The sequence below is a fragment of the Osmia bicornis genome, chromosome 3 (assembly GCF_907164935.1).
Source record: "Osmia bicornis bicornis chromosome 3, iOsmBic2.1, whole genome shotgun sequence".
Lineage (NCBI taxonomy): Eukaryota > Metazoa > Arthropoda > Insecta > Hymenoptera > Megachilidae > Osmia > Osmia bicornis.
Genome location: NC_060218.1, coordinates 3,414,416 through 3,433,847, shown reverse-complemented (window position 1 = coordinate 3,433,847; position 19,432 = coordinate 3,414,416). Strand labels below are relative to the sequence as shown.

Genomic DNA, 19,432 nt, shown 5'->3' with positions numbered 1-19,432 from the left:
TCGCGGCAACTGTTACGGGGTTTATTACACGTGTGTGGGTGTGTGGGTGTACGAAGGAACGCGTGTCGTTCGCCATTGTTCCGGACAGAGCCGTCGGAGCGCCTGCACCTTCGATGACTCTGCGGAACGGTCGCGTATCATAATCGCATCGAGGAGTCCGCCAGACATCGGTCTGCTGTAACGAAGTCCCGTGGCTGGCCGGTTCCGAGCCAGCATCCGGCCGTGCACCGACTGCTTATTATCCGTGATATATTGTGCGTGCGGTTTCAACGGCCAGCCAGACCGACGTCGGTATCAATTATTCTGGCGAATATTCACGGCGGCGTTGTTAATCTTGCCACGTATGTAGCTAGGTACGTGGCACGCCACGCTTCGCGGAAGAAGCTGGCGCGAAGTGGACGGAGCCGCTGGTCATCGCCGATTACGCCTTCTGGAGCTTGACCCAAGTTTGCTAGCGTAACGTTTCACAGCGAATTTGTCGCTTATCAACCCCTCGTTCACGGGATAGACGAACATTTTTCCAGAGGAAGCACTCTGGTTTCCCTTGTCTTCGAGGCACGAAAGGTTTCCACGGATAATGGGTCAGCGGTTTCGCGTCGGGATGGGCCAGCGCGTAATGGATCGGCATTAAGTCGTTCGTTTCTGTCGTGGATGTGTTTGTGGGCTAGGTAATCGTGGGGGTGCGAGCTACGGCGATCAATCAGATGACACCTGTTGCCCGATCTCCCTGGTTCGTTCGCCACCTTCGCCAATTCGCAACAATTAGCAACGATCCTTATCAGGGTTAGACTCCTGGGGTGGTTGGTTAGCAACGTTCGATGTCCCCGCCAGGAAATTTGCTTCAATCTGTTCAAGATACGCGCACACCCTACACGATTATATGATATACCCTCGAAGTTATCGCACACCTATTCCGAATCTATTTTAATTCGAACAAACGTAGAAAGTTAACGGGCGCGTGGAATTCTAATTGCTGAAATTGCTAAAAGTTGGCTGAATCTAGAAACGATGGAAATCGGACGCGTGACTTCCGCGAATCGCGATAAAATGTAACGGCCCCGGTATAATGAGCACGATCGACGATCTAATAAGTGTAACGGCGGAGAACGTTCGTACAACAGGTGCAGATTTTATCGACGTACAGATGGTGCGAACCGTTGCCACACGTTACCGTGTTTCGAGCAGAAGCATTCCACTGAAACTCATCGGCCGAGCCATTCCTCTCTTCTAATTAGCATCGCGTTCGCTGTACTTGCTCGACGCATTTATAAGTACTACCGACCGTTAGCGATTCGGCGCAACACGCTGTTGCATGATTTATGTAACTTCCACGTCGCGAAATTAACATGGAACAGGTATGCTTTAATTCTTGAGCGCGTACTTCGCGGGACGCGTTAATCATCCACCGATATTCGAGAGAAAAGTCCTAAGAAGACATAATTTTCGATCGTAAATCAAACAATTATTTACGAATATCGTATCAACTTCGTCGAAGTTTGAATAACTTTACCTCGGATTGATTGTGCAACAGCAGTGTGAAACGAAAAGAGGGCGAAGCTGTCGGTGGTGGAAAATCACATGGCGGTTTCTCATCGAGAGGGATGGGAGCACGGAAAGCTCGCCAATCCTTCGCGACAGTGAACAAGGAGGGATTTCTCTCCCTTCGACCAAGTTCTCGGTCGCACTCACGGTTACGACGCCTCGGAGAAACCAGAGGTGGCGCCTGGAGGAAGGCCGTGCAGAATTATGAGGGTAGACCGTGTCGAGGGTGCCACGTGGGAAGAAGCTATGCCTCCCCTGGCGCCATCAGATCGTTCCCCAACGGCCACTCCTGAACTAAACTGCTCGACTATCAACCCTCAACTGCCACCAACCGCCCTTCGCAACTGACTTTTCCTTCATCTTCCTTTTAAACGTTTAAACGTCGCTCGAATCACGATTCAAACAAACGTAACCGCGACTGATTATATCTCGTGAACGATCAATGAACGAATACGATCGAAAGGCAACCATAAAATCGATGGTAAACACACTTGAATACCCGTATCCACGATTATTCGCTTTGACGTTCGACGTTGTTGAAACAACTTCTTTGGATCACGAGTTCGAAGCGTAACGAGCAAGGAGGTCGATACTTTAAGACACTCCCTCGCCTCCTGGCTCCTTAGGTTCAACGTAAAATCGCAAAGACGTTCCACGAGTAAGAGCAGAATAGTTGTTAGAACGTCGGAGGATGAGGTTCAGCCGTGCCACGGCTCTGGAACCACAAACTTTAATGCCGGCATTACTTTTATGCGCGACTTTATGCCAAGTATCCCATCAAATATATGACCCCGCGCTCCTGTACGCTTCCCGGGGGGCGAGCACCTCTGCGGGTACCCCCTTACAACCCTCGTTTCTACGCGCGCGGCTAAATTATTGCGAATAAAACTTTATACTCAAATTACCTCCACGGCAACTTTATCGCATTTCGCCGGTAAAACCGTCGCTACCAACCCCCGACCTCCCCGTCCTCTGACAGTTCAACCCCCTAACCCCCGTGTTCGCCGCTCGGTGACTGAGAGGATTTAAATTTTCTACCCGCGGATCGGGCTTAATTTCTTCGGATTAAAACGCAGGCCTGTCGCTTCGACTTTCGAGGAGAACTTTTTTTAACTTCGAGGAGTGAATGATCAATTTTAACGCGTTTCACGTAACAGTGCTAAATAAAAAATGATATCTTTAACGCTTGCGATATTCGTACGATTTCTCGTGGAATCAAGTTGTCCTCTCGATTACGGTTAAATCGACTCGTTCACGGTGTTAACGCGCGTGACTTAAAAGTTATTACGCCCCATTATATTTAGGAGAGGATTTGCGGGGGATTTCGGGTGGCTTTCGAGGATTTACCATCCCCGGGGCAGATGGTTCGCGGGCGCGTACCATCGGAACGGAAGTCCCGTTTCTCTTTAACCGAAAGTCAAGGAAAGAGAGGGAGGATGGAAATGGGTGAGCAGGGTTGAGAGGAGGATAGAGAAAGAGGGTCGTGGAACGGACGCGAGGGAAAGAGTGGCAGAACTATTTCGTCGAGCTGTAGACACAATACGGGACTCGCTCCACGGCCATTGTACGCCCTTCAGAGGCACACAATGGCTGGAAAAGGTGTATCCTGATATTCCACCACCTCTCGGGAGGCTGTAATATACCCCGAGCGTGCTGTACTCGCCGCTTCCCGCTGCTACTACGGTGTGATTCTTGAACAAAAGCTACTCCAGAGGAAGCGGGGTTTACCGTTTCTCTTGCCAGTGTTACCTTTCGCGGCCGGGCTTAATTATTTTTGCAAGCTTTCCGCCACTGCTACCTATTAATCCTGGCAATCGACGATTCTGCTTTGTTCTCCCGAGAAACGCGAAATCTTCAAAATAAAAATTCCATCTTTTCGATACGCGAATAATTTGACCTAAATGACGGAATAACGATCCTAGAATCTTGCGGAAGAATACAAGGAAAGGCAAGATTTTCCTCGACAGCCGAGGGTGTACCGAAAGTCGACGCACGGCCACGGGAAGCCAGGTATGGGTTAGATTAAAGCAGAACACCGTAGCAGGGCACCCTAACACCGCATCCTAGTCATTTTGATGAAGTGTCTGCCCGTTCTCTGGGTACTCAGGGACGAGTATATTATTATATCCGGGGACGTAGTTCGCATTGTCAAACAGCAGCTGGCTGCTTCGTACACAACTATATTAACTGTGACACCGTACAACCACCATCGTGACACCGTACGTGCGTTCACGGGAACGGCGTAAAGCGTGTTTGTGTGTTTGTTTGCGATGGCTGGCGTACGAGCAACAAAAGCCGCTCTTCCAACAATGATACCGGCGAGTCAACAGTCACGAGGATCCTACTCTAAGCACAATGTAACACACGATTTATAATATATCGTCTTTACCGGCACCTCTCACCCCTCGGACCAGCGAGTCGAGAGGGCATAAAGTCTATCTACAAGCTATTATGCGTTTCGAGCCTTGGAAAATCGATCCCCTTCTGGACTGGATAACTTATGAAGTCGTCGATCCTTCAAATTCTTCGACTGTTCGCCACGGTCATTTGCATTGCAATGCAAATTTTTAAGGCTCGTGTTACGCCACAGTAATTTCGACGAGGTCCTTTGAAATTTCGTAACGTTTGACAAGCAGGTTCGCTACATTTTCATTTCGACAATATTCCTGATTTTACAATCGCGTGATGCTGTAAGATGATTTGTGCTTCGTTCGATACCGAGAGAGCGCTCGTCAATTATTTGGACGAATAGAGAAGCTGAAAAGAGCACGTGGAAGCGGGAAAATTTTTGCATTCTCAGATTGTGTTCCTCGTAGGAGATTATTGATAGAGAATTCTTAATTCCCTGTCAGCTGACGTCGCCATTTCGCGCCACGCTCGATTACTAGGCATATTACGTTGGCCGCGTGCTGTACAATAATATTCGATTAAACTTCTCCGTGATTACTTCATCGGAGATGGCCGATTAATCATCGAATATCCGATGCTTCATTAACTGTCGATCATTGGCTTCATCGAGCTATTAAACGCTCGTTTCCGCGAGTCATCGCTCGCCAGGCTGAAATTCTATCTTTCCCTCGTTAGCGATTCAGGCGTTGCGATAGTCCTCGCGTTAGTCATGCTAGAATCTTGCTTGAATCGGAATTTTCTCATCGCTCATAAAGGAATAATTTAAAATTGCAAAAAGATTCGTGTCGGTGTTTCGTGGCCAGGCGCATCCCCGTCGTTCGGTGGAACAATTTTGACAGTGTACTGGCCGAGTAACTTTAGTATTCCAGCTCTCGGCCAAGAACAAAAGGGGACGAAGCATTATGGGCTGGCAGAGTAGGCGGCCATCCGGTTTCATTGCGGTTCCGTCTGTCCTCTGACGTTTCCACGGCAACCTGGATTGCGTATCTCGGTCGGCACCGGCTCCGGCTCGCCTCTTCATCGTCGTCTTTCCCGTCGTTGTTGCTGCGGTTGTCGTCCTCCTCCACGTCGACATCGACGTTCAACCCCTGAGCAATATCTCTCTGTCTCTCGTATCGCTTTCCCTTCGTTCGACGCCCAGGGATACCGAGCACCCGTAATTGTAACTTCATTTGAGGCTAATTTTGGTCGAGAGGGGAGTATGATGAAACGCTGTAATAATTGCGTTATCCAGACAAAGGACGGTTATGGATACGCGCCGTCGCTGCCGCTCTGAACGCGGAGCATCATCCCCGTATCCTCCGCCCAACCCCGAGGGTGCTCTCTCGGTTAACGTAGGAGGGGACTTGACTGTTCTGCAAATATGGCTGCTTTAACGAAACTTCACCGTGCACCATATTGTTTCCTTTCAATCCGCGTGTGCGGCTTTTAACCCGGTGCGCCGGAACAACGCTCTGTTATTTTCACTTGTGTTTTCGACCGCGATTGTTCTCCGTAAAACGGTTTCGATCTTTCGTTCCTTTGTCAGCGTTATTTAAACGAGCAATTTGAATTGTTTACCGACGTGTTTTGATATTTTCATAACAAGATACGATAAAAGAGGGAACGAAAGAAGAACCGAAAGATGAGGTACCTCATCTTTGGGGAAGAAGCGGAGGGATTCTTCCTCCCGCGGAGTCGATGGAATGGTAAATAAGGCAGTCCGGTAGGCAGGCGTTATTTATGGGGATGTAATTTAATAAGCGAAAGATGAACAGGGAGATAGCAGTGACGTGGAGCGGAAAGCCGAAAGTGGCATGAAAGTAGCAGCGATCCTATTGGCGGCCACCCTTGTCCCTGGTTTCGTGGAGAACAGCCGGCCATATGGCTTGGCTGCTTCTGCGCCGCTTACGGCGTGGCGGCGCTCTTCGAGGTTCCGGGGGTGCGAAATGATATGGAAGTAATGGAGAGCAAAGCAGAGACCCGTTCGGCTGTTCCTCCACGGGAGATTGACCCGTACGATAGTGGAAAGAAGAGAGAAAGAGAAGGCAGAACAGAGCGATGACAGATTGATACAATTCCATCGAGATTCGACGCGACAGATTTCCTACCAACTGTTGTTGCCTCGCTGGTCATTACGTCGAATTAAAGTAACGGGACGAAATGATGGAAATGATGGAAATGATGAATCGGTCACGATCTTTCTTTCCATGGATCTTCTTCGGACTTTAGACCGATCGAAAACGATACCGACGACAAAATGATTCATAAGACATAGCCCGGGTTAAGAAGGGGCGGCGAAGAAAGATGTACGAGCGGAAGAAGTGGAAAGGCAAGGGAGTCATCTTCCCTTGGAGGCGATATCGACTAGGTCGACGGTGGCCGCAAGAAAGGGCGAACGCGAAAAGCACACGCGAACGCGGGAGCGTGACGTCGACGTGGAGGGCTGCCTGGAGGAAAGGAGAAGAAGAAGGAGGCTGTGAAGCCGGAGTAAAGCTCTCGGGCGAACCTCGCTCCTTATCGATCTGCCCCTGAGACTTCCTCGATGCAAGCAGGAAGGAACGAGAGGAGTTCTCGGGGAGAAAGCTGGAGAGAAAGAGAGACCGCGAGCTGAGAGCAGAACGGACCCCTCTACAAGTTCACTTTGTATACGTGTGCAAGATAGAGCTCGACCGAGAGACGGCTACTCGAGCGTGACTCCGCAGCCGAACCCGAGCCTATCAATATTTCCTCCCGAAATCCTCCTCGGTACCATCGCCAATTTCTCTTTTCTTATATTCATCCTCTCTTGACCTTCGTGGCTTTTCTCCTCAACGATTCGCGACCAACCAACGTAGTCTCCTTCGTTTCACTCCTCAGTTTGCGATAAATAGTTACAAGTAAACGACGATAAAAACGTTTTGGTCGTCTTAGTTAGAAAAAGGGTGAACTAGTAGAAACGAGTCTCGAACAGTTAGCGTCCAATCTTACTCCCGTTTTTCCCCTCTTTTTCCGCCCTCCTCGATCCCAGCTCATACTCAGGATATATAACTGTTATTTTTCGCGAAAGCCACTCCATTATTTCACTCAGCTCGTCCGCTTTTTTCTACCGGCCCACAACCACCGCTTCCACCCGTTTCCTTTCTCTCCGCTTCTGTCTCTCATTCGCAGCCGGTCCACTTCCAAAGTGCCCCGGCGAACCAGGACAATACATTATATTAGCCGTATCATTATTTCTCCGTACGAAAGCTAGCTCGAAGCTAGAAAAACCGAGACACGCTCATAATGGGAGAAATCCCGGCGTGCTCGCGCTCTGTTCTCTGATATTCTCACTTCCTTCTTTCTAACGGAGAAACCTCGGATATCTCGTTGTCCGTTTACAATAGATGTCATTTTCTTGCGACAGTTAAACCAACAATCCTTCGTCGACTCTTACAATTATAAAATTGTTCAAAGTTTCATCAATATCTCGGATCTATCGATTCTTCTAATATCGTGATCGAGAAAGAAAAGATTAATCCGATGGATCTTGGGTCGATCGATCGGTGTAAACAATCACTTAAGGTCCAAGCACGTTTTCCGTGCAGTGCTTTTCAGCCAGTGGAGCATCACGCGAACTCTATCCATTGCTCGACGAGCGGAAATACATTTACCTACACGTAGATAGGACGGGAAGGTTGCGGGTTCGGTGTACGTGAGCGGGTGAAGGTAGGTTGGATAGGTGCATGTAGATAGCTAAGGTGGGTAGGTAAGTATCCGCGGGGTAAGTTTTTCCAGGCGATCTGCTCTCCGGATTCAGATCAATACCCGCCATCTGGGCCTTGGGTCGGGGGATACGGACGAGGAGGAAAAGGAGAAGGTAGATTCAGAGGACGAGAAAAGGAGAGAGAGAGAGAGAGAGAGAGAGAGAGAGAGAGAAGGTGGAGGAGTCACTCGAGCAACAAGCCACCGCCGCACCCTCCGTTGCAATCCTAGACACATCGAAAACCTCGGTCAGAAAGCAATTCCTGTACCTCTATGTACGCCCACGTTTCACGCTGTCCTGACTATGACGACAGCAACGACCTGCTGCTAATAAAAAGAACAAAATTATGCTACTGAAGTTTTCAGTCTACTTTTGAACACTCGTTGACTATTGATACAGAAGAAGTATTATGATTATTCAATTTCAGACACGGTACAATCATTTCCGAAGATTTCTAAAGAAATTGTCTTACAAACAACCGCAGAGGAAACAAAAATCGAAGATAGATAAGAGTGCAGAAAGCCGGTAACAATGATTTAAATCGTCGCCCGGCACCGTTTCCGTCTAACGTGAAGACCGGTTAATTTGCGTGCGTTTCCATTAACGGCCGCGGCCGACGGAAATCGCGTTAGTGGATTTCACTTGTAGCCAATTCGATCCGCATTACGCTCGATTACATTATCAGTCTTGCGGGCCGCAGGGATCGTGGGAGTAAAGGGGAGTGAGGAGAAGGGTATGAAGTAGGTGTGTACAGGGAACGTCGGATGAAGAGGGAGATAAGGTCTTAAGTAGCGACTGATTAAATCTCGGGACATATGTGCGCCGATCAATGGTACCCCTCTCGTTTCTGTCTATCTATCCTTTTTCCCTGCCACTTCAGCGTTGGCTTTTCTGTTGTTCGAAAAGAGGGGCACCATCCTCCACTCGTTCAGTTTGCGCGGTGCTGATACGCTGTAATGCTGTCTCATGGGAGTTCGCTCCCTGTTTCCTAGACCATCCCTTTACTACTCTTCCTAGCCACGCTACACACCCCCCGTCTCTTACACCCTTCCTGTCCACCCGCTCGATCTACTGGGCGACGTAAAAACACTTGAATTAATCGGCCTATTCCCGGTGGAACCTGCGAAAGGTCAATAGGATCGGGGCGACGGACCGAGTGCACGCTTTTATCTCGATGCAACTTTCGGGGGTTGGTTCTTGCTTCGATGACGACTCTACCTAGTTGTCGGATAACTAATCGCTCCCATTGGCGAATCGACTAAGGCATATGCTCGCGACATTTAATTATTTGAGAAGGTTTTGGACGATAAATTTCTTGTCTCGACGATTTCACGCGTCGGGAAAAGTTGGAATTTCGACTCACCGATTGATCGAGGAGACGGATGGCACGTTGTCTTGAGAGCAAATGCCTTCGGCCAGCAATCGGTCCCTGATCTCCCAGGCGAACATTGTCGGATTGTCCCTCTTGTAGTTGGCGATCGCTTCGACGACCGGCGGCGTCGCCACCTTAGGTTTCGAGCCGCCTATCACGCCAGCCTTGAAGCTGCCGGTTTCGTAATACCTGCGAACAAAAAGAAACCGAGCTGATAGATCTATGTCAGAGCATTCTATTACGTCCCTATCGACACCTTTGTTTGATATCGTTCGCACGACACATGGGTGCTTGCGTTATTCTAAATTTCTGTTAAGGCAAGTTTTTTCGCGATCGCGAAATTACCTCTCTTTCAACGCAAATCGAACGCAAGAGCGAAAGAGAGGAAGGATCGTTTTTCCCGCGACGGGCGGGCAACGTCGGAATAACGAATCGCCGTCCAGCGACGCGTCAACGACCGGCTGTTTTAAAACAAACGGCTTCTACCCCCTGCTGGATTCTCTCCCTCCACCTCTGACCGGTCGTTCGTTCTCTCTTGTTCTCTCTTTTCGTCTCTCGACCAGCTCCCAGTGGGGCCGGTATATGCGCGCGATGGGCAATCGCGATTGGCCCGTCGTGAACGCGCCCTTTGTGTCTAATTAGTTAAATAATATCTTCGCTCGTGCTTAAATTCAATTACGGCAGAAAGGCCGCAATAATGGTCCGCTTGTGGGCCGCCTTGATGGATGTGGGTCCGCCGCCGGCGTCGACTCGCACCCGTTTGGATAGCCGGCCAATTTTACTGGCAGCTCGCTTTGCCAGATTCGCTCGTCGTTACCGCGATAAATCGAACGCAAAGTCGTCCAACGAAAATTCAAAGCATCCCCGTCGTTCGTTTTCTACGATGAACGCGAACCGAATGCAGGGATACCGTTCGAACTGTTCCAGGTAGACCGGGTATCGGTTACTCGTCAAACCGTGAGAAGCTGATTCGACGAGCGTTGCTAGCTAGCCGTGACAGGTTGGAAGCTGTTAGACGAGGAAACGGTACCGAGAGAAAGCGGTCATAATCGGTATTGGTTAAGGGGGTAAGAGGAAAAACTCGAAATCGATCCGGCACGCTGGAATTTGATTATCAGACTTCCTCGATTGATAAAACTATTCTCATCCTATCGGTTCAGAAAAATTTTCTTTTATAATTTAAAGCGTAAAAAATATATTCTCGAATGAATATCTCATATATTTGAAATTTGTACTCCTTTTTTCCCGAAAGAACCCCTTTGATCGGCACGATTTGTCGCGAAACGATAGAAAACTAATGGACGTTTCTCCCTTTCACGGACTGCGGAGCTCAAAAGTAGGCGTCAACTCGCGTTGCACGTCGTTAAATCGTGTCACCGGCTTAGGACAATGTATCACTCGGCAATATTCTCCCCGAACGAGAAACGATTGCCCGTGAACCTGCAGCTAAAAGCGTCGGTAGGGTTCCTTTAAACAGGCGAGCTCGTGTCACCCCGTTTCGAAATTATTACGATTATATCTGGCGTAAAACCCCATTCCCGGTCCGCATGCTGTTGCTCACCCGTTCGTGTTTCGCCCTTTTTATTCCGCGCCCACGTTCCGCTCTGAAATACCCGTTACGTCGTTGCGATTTTTTAAATCGACGTCCTAGGGATTGTTCCACCCCATAGATTGCATTAATTTCACGACAACTACCATAACGATGTATTTTTAAAGGCAAACTTTAAAAAAGCTTTCTCTTCGTGAACCCTCACCTAGCCGCAAGCGTTCACTTCCGTTTCGTTCGAACGCAGCGCTCGAAATCGTCGCGATTCCTCGAAGAACCGACGCAAGCCGTCGCGACGTATCAGCGACGCGTGACTGCGTAAAGCTGCAGCGTTAACAGCGTCTCGTCGCCACGGCTTAAGGCCATTTTCATCGCGTCTTAGCTTTTTCAGCTTGTAAAATCTGCAAGTTGTAAAGTTACATCTGCTCAAACGCAACGGAAACGAGCGGTTCGTTTGTGAAGTCTACTTGCAAATGAATTTCAATAGTTGTAGGTAATTCGTTCTAACTTCTTTTACACGGTTCGCTGTTTATCATCGATTTGCTCCTTGTAGCTTTTGTTTCTGTCGAGCCGTGAGATCTGAATTTCAATCGAACACCGTGGATGTAGAAAAAAGTATCGTACCACTGGGAGCGAACGGGTTCCGTCGTAGAAAAACCTTGCCGTTTCTCCATCTCGGTCAGCTTAATTTATTTGTGCTTCGGCTTTTTGGATAAATCGTTAGGAAATCCATTGCTAAACCGTTCGATATTGTTCCTTTTTCCTTTGATTCACGCCTCGCCAGACTACTCCATTGCACGATTCAACTTATCGATCGAATCGTCTATAAATCCACTAGAAAAATAAGTGCAACTCGACGTTAATGTACCTGTTAATTTCTGTTCATAACACATTGCTGCCAATGTCGGTGCGATATAAATCGTTTTGATTAAAATCCTCGCAGATTCACGATTAATTACTGTTCGACCGGCAATTTCCCCTACAATCATTTCATACGCGTTAATATTCGATTTCAAACCGATCTATGGGAAAGTTATTTAATTCGACTGAAATTAATACGCTGAATGTTGTAGTGAAAATGGGCATCTGTAGTAAGACAAGTTAAAATTAATTTTCATATTTAAACTTTCAGTTTGGTATATTATATTATCGTAATTCTAACGCGAAAAAGTCTAATATGATCTTAGTTGCCTAGTAAGGAGAAAAAGAATACACTGATCAGACTCCGCCTCTATGGTGGTCGTTCTAATAAATCTACTTGTAACTGTAAGCTCTCCAAATTTTATATACCATCATATTTCTAAATAATTATAATTATAACGTGCCATACTACATACGTCCCTTTTTTATGATACCAATTTCAAAACATTAATTCCTGCACTCTGCGTACCTAAAATGCAAAGTGGACTGTGCATACGCATCAGCGATCAGCTGAAAGGAATTCAAAATTCATCGCAATCGATCATAAACTGTCGAAATTCGATTGGCTAGATTATCGGAAAACAGCGGCCGGAAAATCCAGGGAGAGCGCGGTGACTAGAGAATCAGCAGAGTAGTAAATAATCCAGGGACCCTATTATGCACTTGGTATATATATATATATATGAAAGAGAGTCGTGTATGACAATGATATTCCAGCGGCGGGGACGCATGACATTCGGGCCATCAAAACGGCACGAGGCCACCCGTTATGTAACGCGGGGTGGAGGGTGGAAAAAACATGGAAACCGCATATCGTCGCAGCCGCTGGCACCCCCCGTCGTTGGTCGAGGAAGAAGAGGGGTGGGTTCCTTCCTTCCGGCGTCGCAGTTTCATCCCTGGGTTCGTTCGCCTCGTGCTCCTAACAGCGTCTTTAATTAAATCACTCCGACCAGAAATAGTCTACTTTTTTCTCCAACTCTCTGCTGTGTCTTTGCTCTTTTCTACGTTTCCCTTGTCCCCTTCTTTCTTTCGTTGGCTACGTACCGCTGGCCTCGTCTGTTTCGATGCAAGGAAATTGTGGTGTTACGTTTGGCAAACGAAGCATTGGTCCTCTTGTATGAATCATTCGTGCTAGCGATCGCTAACGCGTTAAAATTCATAGAATCATTGTAGAGATATTCTAGGATAAGAATTCTCTTGAATGTGACACGAGAGCAAGTTGCAAGTCCAAGGCATCAATTAACATAGAACTGGTTCTACATCGGAGCAATTTCAATTCCCATCGTGAATGAGAATCGATCGCGCAGAGTCTCACAGCGATGTTGATCGAAGATGGAGGAATCGATGGAGGAAATCATTGGAGCGCCAAACGAGGGAAGGGCAAAAAGCAAGGTGTTCTCTGACGTCGGATGGGGACAGTACCGGGGGCACGGGGGCACGGGGGCTGTGGTTGTAACGGATACGGTGCGGCGGTGCGCTGGATGGCGCCGGAACGGTGTCGGTACTCACCTCGACAGTATCTTGGATACACAGCCGTGAGATACCCTGAGTTGTCTGGAAATGTCGCACGGTCGGACGCCGCTGTGCGCTAGCTCGACGATCCTCTGCCTCACTACATCCGGTAGGGGCCTTCCGTTCACGAAGACGCCGCCGAGCTGGTTAACTCCACCGTGGCCTGGAAAATGGAAATCGATAATGCATTAGCCGTGAGAGAGCTCTTCCGCGAGCGGAAAACGTCGGTACGCTTGGTTCGAAACGTCGACTTGACCGAAGTCCGCTCGCTTGGAACGTTAGAAAATTTATAATATTTCTAGCGCAACCCTAACTTATCCGCCTCTGTTAAGTTGAATCATAATTATTCGAAGCAACCTGCTTCGAATCATTCGATTTTCCCCGACAATGAAACATTAGCAGACCCCCGTCCCGTTGGCAGCTTTATTTTCGCGCGTTACAGCCACCTAACGCGATAACTTCGTTCTAATATCGTAATGGAGGGTCCTGGACCGCGACATATGTCCCCGTGTTCGTGCCAGTGCACCGATCATTCGATGATCATGCCTGTTTCTAATCCCCTAACAGAACACAGCGATGAACTTACCCGCCAGTACTGTTATTGCTAACGACAGTCCACACGATTCGACCCCCTTCCGCTTTTCTTTTTTCTAGATGATTCGAGTTAATGCAGGATCAAACTGATCCATCGAAATACGAACGAGAGAAAGAGACCGTGTTCGATTTAACCTGGTCTAGCAACGCGGTCGAGTATAACTTCTCTGATTGATGTCTCCTCGGTTTCGCGTCTGAATCGAACAGACCTAATCTACTAGAAAATTAATCCTCCACCTGTCTCGTGATTGTTCGCCGTTTCACGAAATCAGAGAGTTTCCTTCAACAGGTATTCTTACGTTTAGACGAAATCAACCCTTGGATGCTGGCTTATTTAAGGATCAGTTCTTGTACAGAGGCTCGATTCGCGTTTAACGGGGACACAGCGCGTTCTGTAGAGAAACAATCGGCGCTAATTAGCAGGATTGTCTGGCCGTTTCGATGAGAAGCATCATTGTTGGCCGGTCGAATCGTTTCTTTTCATCGATACCGGGGCTATCGCGTTGCAATCTCCGCAATAGCAAGTCGCGGCAAAGACAATGAGGGATCCGCGATCATTACCAGAAACGATACGCGCTTTCCGGTCGCAAATCAATTCGCTCTCGTGTTTATGGTCGCATCCCCGTGGCGATGCCGGTAGTCAAGGGGGATATCGGTAGAATGATGGTGGCGCGGTGGTGGCGGTGGCACGGGAAAAGCACCATGACTACCGTACGAGCCTCACACACGCCGTCACGCCTGCTGACCACAACTATACGAGGTCCCTGAATTCAGCCTGGACCACCCCCGCGGCCGAATCCAGAGCTACCAGTGCTACGAATTGTCGAGCCGTTGCTCTCGCAGCCACCGTATCACCGAAGCTTATTATTGTCCTCGACGAGATGCGTTTCTCGGCTACGCTGAATCTCGTTTTCCTTTTAACGCAGACCCCTCGTTTTGTTGCTCGTTACTCGCTTACTTATTACCCTCTTCTTCCTGATATTTTCTTTCTCCTCTTTCTTTTGCTCTAACTATCTGCTCCGTTATTTTTTTCACAATTTCTTTTTATCTTCTCACGGATTTTCATTGAGAGAGTGTCTCTTCGTTGGAAATTATTCTTTTCAAAATTAGACAGTCTTAACTTAACTTCAGGAAGAAGCTGAACTTTCTCACGATCGATTGACATCAGTTAATATTTCCCTTCGCGGATCAACGAAGTGTTTATCGGCATTTCGACTCGTCATCGGAGAAAGCCAGCCTTCTTTCCTAATCCGTCGCGATTTCAGCTGGTAGCAAGAACGACGATACAAAATACGATGACCTGGCTGTCCGGTGAGCTGACACGGACTACTTCCGGACTACCCACGATTTTCATTAACGATCAAAACGATTGGAGCATCGATCGCTCTGCTAGCTTTATATACAAATCAAATTTGTTAACATCCGCCCGTTACCGTACAAGGATTTTTCAAGACGCGTAGGAAAAATGAAGGTGTAGGCGTGCGAGCGTGTATCAGCAGTAGCCAAGAACTTTGATATAAATTCCCGACTAGTCACACGATATTTCTCCAGTAGCTTTGTTCCTGTATTACATTACACTCTGACATTACGTATTGCAAGCGTGCTGCAACGCGGTGCACTTTATTACTCGGTCCTTTGAAAAATAATCAAAAACGTGCAAGCTTGTCTCAGCTTGTTTTTAGGAAATTTATAAAAATCGTCATTTTTCATTGGTAACGTTTGATAGAAAATTATAATTCGACGACTATGGGAAAACCTTGCAGGTTCAGGTTTAAATTCTCTTTAAACGAATAAATTGTTGAACAGCAATTACACAGGCAATTTTGGGCGTTCAATGAAAGAGACTGGTCGCAGAACGATTCGGTTGCGATGCGCTCTCTGACCGCGCCGTTCTTGTTAATGTTTCATAATTATTATCATCCCATTAGTTTGAACGGAACCATTGGACGGCCGCGAATGAACGCGCGGTTTCGATCGGTGCTGTTTTAAAACGAAACCCTACTTTAATTAATACGATCCGATAGGTAATTAAACGGGAATCGTTGGCAATTAATATTTTTCTTTTACAAACTAGTTAACGTTGAATGATATATTTCTTATCTTCAAATATACTTTCGTCTGGTATTTTCCACTAACGATACATATTTTTTGTTAATTAAAAAACCGTACAATCTAGTTAACATCGAATCATATGCTTTTTATCCTCGATTTTCTTTTTACACGATTTTATACTTTTCACCGCGAAGGTTCAATGATTTCGATTCTTCTACCAGAAGAAATCATCTAGTTTTTATAAAAGCGATTGAAAACAATGGGAGTACAGAAGATTCTGATTTTATTTGGGCTAGAAGAATAGAGATTTTTCGAATTGAATTTTCAGATGGTAGTTTTCGATGTTCTTTATGACCTCCGCCAGGTTTCACAGCGAATTTAGGGGAGGTAAAAGAGAGCTGGACGATTCCGCGAATGGTTCCTATGCGGAACGATTGCAACGATTGCGGTTTAGTTTTTTTTTTACCGATCGCGGTACCGCTACGGATCGAACGTAGCGAATGAAGGTCATCGGATTTCTCGTTTTCGCACTCTCGTTTGTACACGGACAATGCAGATTTGTCGTCGACCGTCGCTCGACTTTCCTATCTACCCAATGCTTCGCTTAATCGATAGAAAACCCCGAGAGAAATCGATTTTTACGCTATCGGCTTCGCTCTCACGATCGTGGAAAACGAGCGGTATCTGTTTCTCCTCGGTCAGTTTTTACTGGTTCCCGATTGAAATCCTTACTGATCCGACGAAGATTATCTCCGTTGAAAAACCACCGAGACTTATATCATTATTTCATACCGAGTGAAAAAGGTTTCTCAAACAGATAGCGAATCAACCATTTATTTTCTACACCTGTTCGAAATTCAATCGTGTAGTTGAAACTTGAACTAAACAATTTACTCGTCATTTATTTCATAATTTGCAAACGAAAGCTTACGTATTACGATGTAAAAATTAAAAAATCCAAAAATCCAAAAATTAAGAAGCTAGTAAAAAGTGGAATGGTACGAATGATCAGCTTACAAGTGTAATATTCCATCATATTCTGATTGTAACGATAGGCGGTGCTGAGGTCCATCTCGGCACCTCAGGAGCCGACGGCCGTCGGCTATGGGAATCCAGCTGGTTCCTCTCGCCGAGTAGATTTATGTATAATAACGTGAAAGCCAGTCTCGTCTCTATTGACCACCGATAAAGGCCTGTTACACTCTTCGAGAAGTGGATTTCGTGTCTTTCTTACGGGATCGGTAAGGGCCGGTCTATGGCGACGCGGTACAATAAATGTCATCAGGAACGTCTTTGTGCCGGACGACGGGTGGCTTCGGCGAGCACCCGGTCGGCCGTCGCTTCATCTTCGTGAATCGAGAACTCGAATCCTCTTTACTTTAGCACAGCTCTACCTGTGGGACACTTAGGATCTAAGATATATCCCCCGTTCACGGCACTCGCGGATGCATCACTGAACTCCACTTTCGCACGCTGTCCACAACGATCCGCCCACGATGCAGTCTTCGAAAGGGTTTTCCGGCTTCTTCATCGTTAGCCCCGGTGTCAGGACGTATGATTTATCGGAACAGTTCGTGGGAAGGAATACAGAGTAAAGGTTCTAGTTCTCCTCGAGATTACACCAAAGTCACTGTATACACCACTTCACCGTATCCAAGAAACGTTCACTCTCGTCAATGTTCACTAGGTTAAATTTGAACAGATCCGAAATAAGAAAATGTACCACCGATATAATCCTTGGGTAATCGAATTTAATCCATTTGGAAAGGGAAGCACGGGTGTCCGCTGGATGTTTCGAAGCGGTGACCGTGTCCCGTTTGAGAAGTAGGCAAAAAGGTGGTCGGGTCACGTCCGACTCTCGTTATCGTTATCAGTCGCGGTGACACGGTGGCTGGAGGGTCAAAAAGCGGCACGGTGGTGCGGATAACAACGACGTGAAAGCGCGAACGAGGCTTCTGCCGATGGGCACACGTGACTTGGCCCAAGCTTTTCGACCCCCGCCTCGATCGTCGAGCTTTCATCCCCACGCGTATCGCAACCCCGCCTTTTGCATCCCTCGATCAGCATCCAGCCAGGAGGATCCGAGTCACGATTGGTCGGTGGGTGATCACGTGGAGACGAGGTGGGGCGGCGTGCGGCGCGGAGCGACGCGGGGTTTCTACGGAAACGGCGGCAGCGTCGCGCGGGATAACGTCGTTATTGGCATCGGGTGCGGAGGGATACCGGAGTGAAAGAGAAAGAGAGAAACTTTCGGCTGTATTAGCGAGAGAAAGATGAGAAGGGGATCGTCGGGATGGAAGAGGCAAAGGTTGCGAAATAAACGTTCGCCGGCTGGTCTACCGCCAACAGTCCCACGCGAAATCACGCGGCGCACACCCCCGTGAGCACTGCTTATTCATGAGCCTGTCCCTCTCAGGGAGGTTCTACCTTGCTCCACCGATACCGTGTCTCGCCTTATCGATTTTATTTATTTAAGAGTTTCCCTTTGTCGCTTCGCTTCCTTCGGCTGACTTTTCTTCTTCGTCACTGTTCGACCGTTTTGTCTGGCCGGTGTTTTTCAAGCCCGTTCACCACCACCCCCGATTCTCAAGCCCGAACGAACCATCGAGGATCCCTTTTCCCGTGGTCTCGCTTCGTCTACCTTCGATCGTTCATTCAGAATTATCGTAAACGACCGTTCGCCACTGGCAATTCTAACGTCACTAGTATCTCCAGAAGAATAAGATCAGAATTATTCCGTTAAATACGCAAAGTCACTTAATGCTCCGCGGAAGAACCGAACGGATAACGTCGTACCGATAACACGGCGGACGTTTAATCGATTTTGATCACTGCGCACAGTTGACGGAACGTGCGAAGCGTATCAGTCTCTGCGACGACTAATTACGAGACTGATTACATCGGGACAAATACCGTGGACACTGTCCATAGTCCGTGGAGGGACGTAAAAGGTGGATGAGGGAGGAAAGGGCTAGGAATGTGCAAGTTACACGCGTGACAGGGTGGGGAGATGAGCGTAAGGTGGGGACGATATATACTGGTTTACAAACTGCGCCCCGCTTCTCGGCCATGGATATACTTTCCTTGGGAAACTTGTACACCCAAGGTATATAGAACATTTACGATAATCTATAGATGCTTACTCGCCGGAAGAAACTTATCACTTTTATGCAGGCTATAACTCGAAAGTTAGGCAATGCGCGATGCATTCCAATTACCCCTTCAGCCAGTCCAATTACTCATCTCTACGGCTTTCCAATTTTTGCTCGTCCCGAATTATATTGCGCTCGTGCGTTATGCGGCAAAAGTTTCCGAAACTCGTACGAGGATTTATAGATAAGGATCCTTGAAACATTTACTCGGAGCAGTTTTATTACCGAAACGCATTTTCGTCCTCCTAACCGCTAGACACCGGCGTCTCTTAACCCGCTGTCCACGGAAAAGGGGGGGATGAAGCATTAAAATCTGGAGTAGCCTGGTAAAAATCCAAAAAACTTGCAGTGTCTTCGCACCGGTAAATGGTGCATGAAACAGATACGATTCGCAGGAGATGGCAAAAAAATGTATCGAGATCGGTGGAAAGAAGAAGCGACGGTGGTTGTGGCCCCCCCCTCGGTAGGGGGCGAGAAGAGGGATCAGCAGGGGTCCCCCACCTATCTAAATGTTACGCTGGGAAGCGTCTGGCTTGCGTACGAAGCGACTTGGATCAGCCGGATCGCCCGGAAGGTGCGGTCAGCCATCGGCGTCGGTGGGACCGTTGTTGGGCCGCGAATCTCACAAG

The 19,432-nt window shown here is 47.8% G+C and overlaps 1 protein-coding gene across 1 annotated transcript in view; it reads right to left on the bottom strand.

Moving 5' to 3' along the window:
- Positions 1–19,432, bottom strand: part of LOC114877543 (paired box protein Pax-2-A) — a 102,263-nt gene that overhangs the window by 9,865 nt on the left and 72,966 nt on the right. Inside the window, exons 4-5 of the mRNA XM_029190232.2 lie at positions 13,003–13,168; positions 9,018–9,215 (exon numbers count right to left, since the gene is read on the bottom strand). Of these exons, the coding sequence (XP_029046065.1) occupies positions 9,018–9,215; positions 13,003–13,168 (364 nt within the window). The remainder of the gene's footprint in view (positions 1–9,017; positions 9,216–13,002; positions 13,169–19,432) is intronic.